At 42.2% G+C, this 10,592-nt stretch overlaps 1 protein-coding gene across 2 annotated transcripts in view; it reads left to right on the top strand.

The window, feature by feature from the left end:
• The window catches only part of LOC147625658 (cycloartenol-C-24-methyltransferase-like), a 32,078-nt gene extending 24,264 nt beyond the window's left edge, over window positions 1-7,814 (top strand). For both annotated transcript variants that reach the window (XM_086817179.1, XM_086817180.1), the window contains 8 exons: window positions 2,735-2,789; window positions 3,096-3,143; window positions 3,346-3,429; window positions 3,528-3,644; window positions 3,992-4,075; window positions 5,017-5,142; window positions 5,237-5,334; window positions 7,472-7,814. In XM_086817179.1, the coding sequence (XP_086673305.1) occupies window positions 2,735-2,789; window positions 3,096-3,143; window positions 3,346-3,429; window positions 3,528-3,644; window positions 3,992-4,075; window positions 5,017-5,142; window positions 5,237-5,334; window positions 7,472-7,532 (673 nt within the window). In that variant the 3' untranslated portion in view covers window positions 7,533-7,814. The remainder of the gene's footprint in view (window positions 1-2,734; window positions 2,790-3,095; window positions 3,144-3,345; window positions 3,430-3,527; window positions 3,645-3,991; window positions 4,076-5,016; window positions 5,143-5,236; window positions 5,335-7,471) is intronic.
• Window positions 7,815-10,592: the final 2,778 nt, after the last annotated feature.

Below are 10,592 nucleotides of genomic sequence, written 5' to 3' on the forward strand. Positions count from 1 at the left end.
AGAGAGAGAGAGAGAGAGAGTTCTTTTGGTAGCATTCCGGATTTAAATGCCTTGTATCCATGGGAATATTGGATGTTCAAGAAACCACAGGATCTCACCACCCGTTCGGCGAATGCGATTTATCATATGTTGGTGAAAGATAAGAGCTCGGTTTCAATGAAAGCTAACAAAGTTTGGAAACTAAATCGCAGTACAAGCTGATGGAAAGATGCATTGATGAGGGGCTGGCATTCCAAGATTCTGGATCAAGGAAAGGTTTTCATTTGGAGAGCCTTGGTGGGTGGGCTTCCTCTGGGAACCAGCTTCGAGGTCACAAGATAGCTTCTGGTCATTGTGTTTTTTGTACTACAAATCTTGAAACTTGTCAGCACTTGTTTATGTATTGCCCAATTGCGAGACAGATTTGGGACTTCATTTCTCGAATATGGCTGGCCATTACGGGTTCTCCTCGTGTTCCTCGACATCAATGGATATTTGGTTGCATCCCTAATGTTTCACGTGAGGAGGATCAGTTGAATTTATATCATGTTTTCAGATGGTCTGGTCTTTGGCATATTTGGATGACCAGGAATGCCTTTCTCTTTGACTATCAGTCTGGGATTCGAGGACATTATGGACGAGTGCGCGGGATTTTGATGTGGCAAATTTCCTCTATGGTATTGGCACAAGTCATTACAGAGAATTCAGCCCTTCCATGGATGAGGATGATTCGCACGATGGCTCTATCTGTTTTATAGGGGTTGAGGGCACTTCTTCACTCTAGTATGTTGGCCTTGTGGCCCCACTTTCTTACTTGAGCTTTATGTAGGCAAGTGGCCTTTGTACATTGCTTTTTTAATACAACTCCTTATTATGAAATAAAAAAATAAAAATAAAAATAAATATATAAATATATAAATATATAAATATAAATATAAATATAAATATAAATATATATATATATATAAATATATAAATATATATATATATATATATATATATATATATATATATATATATATATATAGAGAGAGAGAGAGAGAGAGAGAGAGAGAGAGTTTATTAATGTCTACAGTGCCTTTCGAGGGGTGCAATCTGCTCTACTAGACTCAATCCGTAGACGGTGGGATGATACGCATAGCTGGCCAATCGCGATCTGCATGGCATGTGACACATGCCTCTGAAGATTATCAGGGCTTACAATAAATCAATTTTCTGAAACTGGTGGAAAATGCTACATAGAATGGAGTTTCGTAGTTTGAGCTCTATTGGAGAAACACATGTGCGGCTCGTGTGCACAGCCCTGATAGATTGAGGGCATGTCATGATGGAGAATCTCATGGATCCTTTTCTGTGTGGCCGTGCTCTGGATGGGGACGCCTGGCACGCATGCTGGAGTAGGCCTTCCCACTTAGGACTCCTTTGGGACGTGAATATGGCCCATGTGTATCGCTGGTATGAGCTGATGTCGATGTGGCGATTACGGCGTGGGTGGCTGATGTGGCTGCTTGTGCTGTGAAGAAATCAGTGATGGATCTCTGGGCAATGTCTTTGTATGGGCTTGACTTGTGTCTCAGCATGTCTCTCAATACTCTGTCCGGATGTCATCTCAGCTCTATTATGTACAACTTTGAGACATCTCTGTTCCCTGTACTGCACCACCCGTGGCAGTGGTCTGAGTCTCAAAAAAGGATCTCTGTAGAACTCACGTTTTGTCCCTATCTTTGATGATGACACCCAAGTCTGGTGTATGCGTAGACCGAGTAGATCTCAACCGGATGATCTGGCTGATCTTTTGTCGTGAGAGATTGAGGTGTGGGGAGTCTAGGTTGTACTGAAATGGGGGGAGATGATCCATCTGTAATCCATGTGCATGAAATCATTCAACTACCTCCGAGTACCATACCTGCTTTGGTAAGGGCAGTGGCCGCCTTCTCCGAGAGGAGGGCTGTCTGGCCCGTCTCTACCTCTCCCTCTCATGATACAGCTGCATAGAAGACTCCAGTGCTAGCCGATGGAGACATCTCTGTCCAAGGAGTATACATGCTGAACCTAAGTAACGGTCTCAAAGAGAGCATTTTGACCAGATTGTTGTATGCCTTTTTCATACTTAATAGAAGTCTCTTTCTTGAAAAAAAAAAAAACCTCCGCATGTATTATGGCATGGGGCTCCGACAGCTTAGTCCTGATTATGTGTGACAACATCAACATGACAACACCTGAAGTTTCTCAATACTCCTCCACACATCCTCCCCCAATGCTGGTCCATAAACGGCTGCTCCATACATAGCTTCTAGGTGCACTAAGGTGTCAAAAAGCCAACACTTAGTGCAGGATTTGAGAAAATGTGCCTGGAAGCATTGTCTCTCCAAATGGGCTACAGAGGCATGCCCTCCTGCTAATCTCAGTGGCAGCAGTAGTCATACTGAATATGGGGCCTGTAAATGTGACTCCAAGGTATACATACCTTGGCACAATCTCCGCTCGTGCCCCTCTGCGCGCGCGCACACACAGAGAGAGAGAGAGAGAGAGAGAGAGAGAGAGAGAGAGAGAGAGAGAGAGAGAGAGAGTCTACTAAAGACCCAATGGGCCTATGAGACCAAAGTGATACAATAATGTCCATGGCATATCTCATCATGGAATGGAAAATAAAACAGAAACAAAACATAAACATAGCATATCTCGAGGAGAGAAAGAGGGAACGAGAGCTGTCACTTAATGATTAATTATTTTCCTTGATGGCACTTTTTGATAGTGGCGCTTCTGTGACTGGGTTGAACAACAATGCTTACCAAATATCTCGAGGAATTGTAAGTTTCTCATGCAATCAGTTGCTTTGTTTCTTTTTTGTTATACGGTTTTATCCCTATATTAGAGGCTGAAAGCATAATGCCAATTACAAAGTGAACCCAAAGATTCTCTCCACATTAATTTTTGTTTTGAGAGGATGGTTTTGCATGGTTTATCCTGCTCCTGCAAGCTTGTTATCCCATTTGTGCTGTTGTTCTCCCATGACTTGAGTTCCCTGATCGTTTTGGTTTACTAATTAGAATTTTTAAGTAAGTCAAATATGACTGTATGACTGTATGCTGCTCACCTCACAAAGTGTCATGCAGGAGTTGAATAAAGCGTGGGGTCTTGACAAGACTTGTGATTTCATAAAAGTAAGTTTTTCTTTCACACAAACAAGGTCAGTCTGTTTAGATTTGTGTTAATAATGGAATTAGATTATTGAAACAACGATGTTATTTGGGAATATGTGCGAATATCAAAGTACACATCTGAGTCTACAAAATCAGTTGCAAAAGACTGTGAAGATTACATGAATAATTGGTTGGAGTTTACATGCATGTTTTCATCTTACAGGCGGATTTCATGCAAATGCCAGTGCCTGATGATACTTATCATGCAGTTTATACCATTGAGGCTTCATGTCATGCCCCTGATGTGGTTAGTATCATTAGTGGTGGTGTCAAAGTAGTTTTGGAAAGCATATATAATTAGTGGTATTTAAAGTTAATGGAAAATCTGATGGTATTGCTGTGAAGGTTGCTTGCTACAAGGAGATCAAACGAGTGCTCAAGCCAGGTCAGCTTTTTGCTGGGTATGAATGGTGCATGACTGATGCTTATGATCCCAATAATCCAGAGCACAGACAAACTAAGGTTCAATTTCAATTCCCGGACTTCAAGAGTATTGTTGTAGGCAAACAATTTATGTATTAGCCTGTGGATGACTGCTCAATGTATCCTCACATTTGTGCTATGCATCTTCTTTGGGTGCTAGTGGCATGAGTAAAAGATGTCCTAACAGGAAGTCTTTACATGCTATCTGTCATGAAGCCATGGTGTCCAATGGTCATGAATTCATGGTCCACTTGCAGTTTTGAGTTTTAAAAAAGGACTTTTTTTTAATATCAGTCTTTTTTGGTGAGGTTTTAGCTTTTGAACTTCACCAGAGGGTCTTGAGCACTTGTGTGTTGAATGACCGATGTTATGTTTCATGAGTACAGGCAGAGATAGAGCTTGGCAATGGGCTGCCGGATGTTCGCACGACAAGACAATGCCTCGAAGCTTTGAAAGCTGCAGGATTTGAGGTGTGCCTTGTTCAAATATGTGCTCTGAAGAAATGATGATCTGGAGTTAATGATGTTGAGAATATTTATCTTTGCAGTCATTTCCAGAACATTTGAAGAAGAAGAAAAAAAGAACGAGGTGCAGTAGATGGCACCCTCATACCTGCATGTACTTCGGTGGGTAGGCGGGGTTGGTTGATGTCTAGGGTTCAAGTATTGGTGGCTGTTGTAGGCCATAGAGACATGGCTTGTGTTTGACTATGAAGTTGCAGTGCTATACACTTCTAACTTCCATAGAGACATGGCTTGTGTTTGACTATGAAGTCGCAGTGCTATGCACTTCTAGCTTCCATATAGACGTGGCTTGTGTATGTCTATGATGCTAGTTTGTCCTTTCAGATTCCCTTCTGTAAGTTGACGTGGGACTTTTACCTGGTTGTTATGGCTAAATGTATATCTCGTCTTCTTGTACTGTTTCCATGCTGATTTGATCATCAGTCTTACCTGCTCTATTAGCATGGCTTCAGGAAGGGCATCCCCGTCCGTGTCCACGAATTCATCCCACGATGCATCGGGTGGCAACCTGATGCTACCCTCCCTATAGATGAGCCCATCTGGTGACTTTTGCTTGGCGGACATTGTGAAGCATTTTATTGCTAGCTAAGACCCTATTTCTTGTTTGTTGTATCTGACTGAGCACATGTATCTGAATGTTTCTAAAGTTGGTTGATGTTTCCAGTTGGTCATGCATCAACATTACCGTTTCCTTAGTCTATAACCCAACCTTGTATAACCTCAACCTGTCATAGAATCAGATGGCTTGTGCAAACTGGATCACCCTTGTCTTTACTAATGTAATTTAAAAAATTCTCACCCTTAAGATTGTCATAATTATTGAGTCTATTTCAGCCTGCTCTTGTGCTAACACATAGAGATAAGTTCTACTTTGCAATCCTCGTCAGGTTCTTATGGAAGAAGACTTGGCAAAGTCTTCACAGCTGCCATGGTACCTCCCACTGGATACAAGCCGGGTTTCCGTCAGCAGCTTCCGTCTTACAAAAGTGGGGCGGTTCCTCACACATAATTTGGTAGGTCAAAGATTGTGTAGGCTAATATTTGATGTGGATAGGTTGCAGGCCCATTGTTCTTCTGGTAACTTGAACATGGCTCTATTGTCACCAGGTGAAAGTTTTGGAGTTTTTTGGCCTTGCACCTGAGGGTAGCATGCGTGTGAGCAATTTTCTAGAAAAGGCTGCAGATGGACTTGTTGCTGGTGGCAGGTTTGTATTCTTGTTGTATTAGAAGAGCAATTCTTCTAGATCGTGGCTACATTGTATGCCCATGTTTCCATTCTTTTCACACTAATTTTATACCTACATCAACCTTTTTAGTCCATGAGGGTTTGCAAGGGATTTCCAAGCTAAATAACAGTAAGTGCCTTCCTGCTTGCATATTACCAGCATCTGCCTTCTACTGTATGGGTAGAGCAATGAGTTTCCACTTTCCTATACTTCACGTCATGATTGAAATCCATCATTTACCATGTAGTGCTGAAACTAAGAGTAGGGCTGTAAGGTAGCTGGTAGTTTATCAAAAATCATGGAACCAATCTCTGGCAGACTTGTACTTTGATAGCAAATCTAGATAGACAGTGAGACTCACACATCACATTCAGCCGAGTGTCAATGAGTGCACAAATATTTAGATGATTTTTTCTTTCTTTCTTTCTTTTTTTTTCCTGGAAAAGAGACTTCTATTAAGTATGAAAAAATATACCGAAGGGAGATTTCAAACCAAACTAGGTGGAGATCTCAACCAATTTGGTGCCTTGTATTGCCAACAAGGTCCCATATGAGTGGAAATGAAGAATAGACCATGATCCCACTCTCTCATAAACTGGCCGCGCTTTCTCTTTGCGGCCCTCGAAGATCCTTGGATTCTGGCCCAGGTTGCCATAAGGGTATGGATAATATCACTCCAAATCCTGCAAAGGCACTGTGTGTCCAAGACAATAGTGCCCTCTATGGCCTCAGTGCATCTAGCCTTCCAGATGTGCCAGGCTGTAATACTAGCAATAATCTTCCATGCAATGTCCAATCTCTGTGCCGGTGGGGTGTATCGTGAATCTGGCAAATCCTGAAGGCAACCCCACTGCGCAACTCCTTGCCTGATCAAAATGACGGGACTCCTGTCGTCCCCCTCATACCTAAGCTGGGGCCCAACTGAGTCAACCAAATGATAGCACCAAAAGATATGTAGGCATGCTTACCAATCCTGCCAAATAGGTGTGCTATCATGGTCCAAATCCTTTGTGCATTCCCATAGGCAGTGATAAACTGTCTCTGAAGCTCCTGCTCATCTCGGGCAAGTTGGGCTAACACCAACAACCGATCTCCATTGGTTGGTGGCCAGTCCACCATGTAGTGAAATCCAAAAGAACGAGGAGATTTGTGCCTTCCTGTAGGAGTGCCACAGCCTCCGCTAGAAACTCCTCTGAATGTCAGAGGTAATACCATAGGACTCCCAATGAGGTCTAAGTGTAGGGACTCTCTGAATTCGTCCCAAGACAAGCTGCCTGGCATTCCTCAGTGTAGCTATAGAAAGGCAAACTTTTCATCGGATTGGTGGCATCCATCCATTCCTACTCATTGGGATCCCAAGGCAAATGTCTGATAGGGCATCCACCAAACAGCCGAAGGCAAGAAGAATCTGTGATCATCTCTAAGGGGGTGGGGGGTGGGTTCGATATAAAAGTGCTTCCGTGCTCTGACAACAACTCTCACGGGCCGAACCACCGGGCTTTCAACCATATCTTGCACCACACATTTCTCCAACTGCCACCCATCGTGAACAAAAAAGAAAAATGGTACTTCACCCTTCCCTTAGTAGCAGAAGGTGGGGAGACATCCTCATCCGTCCAGAATATCCAAAATAGGGTAGTCTATGACTGCTGAGAGACTTGCCCTGTTTACTGCTTCTGGAGGGGAGTCCGTGTTGCTTAAAAATCTCCCAGGGGCCTGTGGATGTTAGGCGTGCTGCAGCTGGTGGAATCTGTCCAGGGTGATGTCCAGGTGGTCATGTATCTGCTTGGTATGGTGTCTGTCCTCCAGGGGTTCCATGGCTACCCTCTCGGAGAGAGAGAGAGAGAGAGAGAGAGAGATTAATATTAACGTCTAGGAAAGACCCAAAGGGTCCATGAAACCAAAAGGTGATACAATACTGCCATGGAAATACTAAGCCAGAGAAAGAAAAGAACTGAAAGAAAAAACAACTGCTGCCAATGCCTGTGGTATAAGGGCATGGCACTGCATGAGAAGGAGCCTCACAACTATGAGAGAGAGAGAGAGAGAGAGAGAGAGAGAGAGAGAGAGAGAGCTAGCAAGCCAGCCAGCCAAGGTGAAGATTTGGGTTTTGCAGGATGGAGATCTTTACACCCATGTATTTCTTTCTTGTTCGCAAGCCTGCAGAAGTGTCCTAAGGCTGGGATTCATTGGATTTATTGTTACCTAGAAAGAAGTGATGGCATTCTTAATGAAGTATTTTAGTTCTGTTTGTTTAATAGGTAAGATGAGGGCATCCTTGGTTCTGTTTGATCGTATCCTGCTTCACAACAGGGTATTTTAGCAATGGTAAAACTTTTGTGAACCTTCTATTTATCAGGAAGACCTCATTAGAGCTTGTGCAGTTTTTTTTTTTCAGCAGAAGCTAGGCAACATGCCAAATATGTTAAATAATTAGTTTGCAATGGTTGGAAAAATTAGTAGCATTTTTGTTTTTGTTTTTATTGGATTATTAAGGTTTTTCATTTTTTGAAGTAAAAATTCTCAACCCTCATTTGATGGATGTGTCTTGATTTTGTGAGAGAAATGAGCCCAGGATAAAAACTACAAGACTGAACACTTCATGAATGCTAACAAACATACTTTGCATTTATGTGTGCTATTTCTTGTATTCTCTACTTCTCTTTTCCTTTGGAAGTGCTCTTAAACCCTTTTGCTTTGGTTATGTTGCTGTGTGTTAAAGCTCTCTATAGCCTTGAGTTTGAGGGCAAGTGCTTTCATTTAGTCTTGAGTTTGAGGTTAAGTGTCTGTTTTGTATTTCTCGACTTCGTTTAGGCTTTCTCTTACTTACGCACTGATGCCACCATTTGGCACAACTAAGCACAAAAACTGTACGACATACCCAGCCAGCCCCTCACAAACCCTCTGCACACCCCTTGCCTACCCCACCCACTCTCCGCACCATCTCCAATGTTACATAACGCTGTATGTGGATTCTGACATGGCAGGCATAAAGGATCACAAGGGATTAATAGTTGATTATCTTGCACATGTAATACTTTCTTGTCAAATGTGTCTATCACGGTCCTTTGCCAAGGATTCTCGCCTTCTTGGTCTAGCAAGAATATCATTCCCATCCAAAAGACCGGGGACCAATTGGATGGAGTCAAGGTCAGCCCTTTGGTAGAGGTGTGGATGTACAACTAGTGCGTGTAGGTTATCGCAGAACCTACACCACACTGGAGACCACATCTGTATATTGAGAGCCATCATTGACAAGTCAGTATTTCCGAAGTGACATGTTTACTGTTGCTTTGTCTACTTTTGCAAAGCCTTTGATACTATCTCTTGGGCACACTTGCTTAGATGTTCCAAGGATCTAGCTCTCTTTAGAGAGGATATGGAGAGTTATGGCATCGTGTGGGCTATAGTCACAACAGCACTAGGAGGCATGTCTGTCTAGATCATTGGCATGATTGGAGTGAAATAGAATTCTTTCTTGAACATCATTTGGTCTCTACGGAGATGAGATCTCGGATTCTATTGATAGGCTTGGTGGTTGAGGTTCTCCATTAGGAGACATAGTGGTTCCCTTGAATTATGTCATTGACATAGTGCCTTTATTAGGCTCAACATGGGGTCATAGAGACATTTGAAGGCATTGTAGGAGCTATAAGACCTTAGTGACCTTCATAAGATCAAGATCACAATCTTTACTAGCTCACACTGTGGAGATTGTCTCATCTTATGTATGCTGTCAAGTTGATTTCGTTGGTACGATCTTTACCAAGCATTCCATACCACCCAGTTAATCTTAAGAATCCTATGACTTCTTTCACTGTCTTGGGCTCTGGCCAATCTACGATTGCTTGGATTTTAGAGATGTCAAGAGAAATCCCATCCTTAGATACTATGAATCCCAAATAATCAACATGATCTACTGAGAAGGTATATTTACTCTTCTTTGCAAAGAGTTTACGTAGATGACCTTCATGATCTGTTGCATTTTTAGAGTATATCAAAATGTCATTGAAGAAGATAAGAATAAAACCATTCAAGTATTCTCTGAGAATATCTTGCATGAAGGCTACCATTGGGATATCTTGATCCATAGTCCTGTCAATACGAAAATTCTTTGTCAAGTCTCTTTTTCCAACTTAACCAAGACGCTCAAAAGTCCATACCCAATTGGTGAGAGGTTATTTAGCTTTGTCTTAGCTTGAAAGAGAATACTACCAAGTCCACTTTTAGGAACCATAGGCTAAGTGGTGGCACTTTGATACACTAGTGGAGTAGCTGTGATATAGGGGTTACTTTTTTGGGAATCAAATCTTGGAGAGAATGCTGGAGGGAGGATTGAGACATTGCATATGATGATGATCTCATGCATGATTCGAAGTAAACAATCAATACCACACCCCATGTTTGAGGTAGAATCTCATCACATTGCTTGAGGGCAGAGATGCGGAGAGCCAACTAAATTGCAAGGAAGAATAGGATCTGTTAATTGGGAGAGGAGCTCGTTGACTGCGCGGACAATTTGTAGAGGTTGAGATAGAGGAGCACTCTCCATATGCTCGACACATTGTGAGATAAGATGGAGATTCTTCAAAGATGGATTTGACCCATGGTCCGATTTGAGAGATTCTCTAGAGACAAGGATGCTTCTCCACATATAGTAGATGCAAAGAACTTGAAACATTTGACTACCTTGAATATTGAGATGTAGAGAGAATGTATGAGATCATAATGTAGTGCTTTCAAAGATGCAATGCTTGCACGATCACTTACCTCTTCTATACAAATGTAGATAGTTGAGATAGGAAGGGCTTGTACATGAGACATTGAGTTCTCCCTTGAAATTTTCAACTAGGTAGCTTTTCTTTCTACCACATGTTCTAGCCACTTAAGGTGTTTGTGTATCCTTGACATTCACTTGTCTTGTTTATTTAGTTCATTCGTCTTCATTCCCTTTTTTCTTCATGATATATGAGAAGTCTTTGTACCAAAGAAAGAGTGCAGGAAGTAGCCAATGTCATGGGGTTTTGTCTCATTGCACTCAAGAGCATAAAACAGCTCAAATCGAGAGGTTAATCTATCGTAACCTAGCCCACAATTACATAAACAAGATGTGTCACTCACCTCGTTGATTGCTTGTGCTCAGATTCTCATAGGAGACCATATCTCATAGCCATAGTCCAAGCTCTACGCCAACGTCGTTGCTGCACTCCAATAGAAGCTTGACTCCTCTCTCACTT

This window comes from Cibotium barometz, chromosome 23 (genome assembly GCF_041138505.1).
Source record: "Cibotium barometz isolate CiBa-2024 chromosome 23, ASM4113850v1, whole genome shotgun sequence".
NCBI classification, from domain to species: domain Eukaryota; kingdom Viridiplantae; phylum Streptophyta; class Polypodiopsida; order Cyatheales; family Cibotiaceae; genus Cibotium; species Cibotium barometz.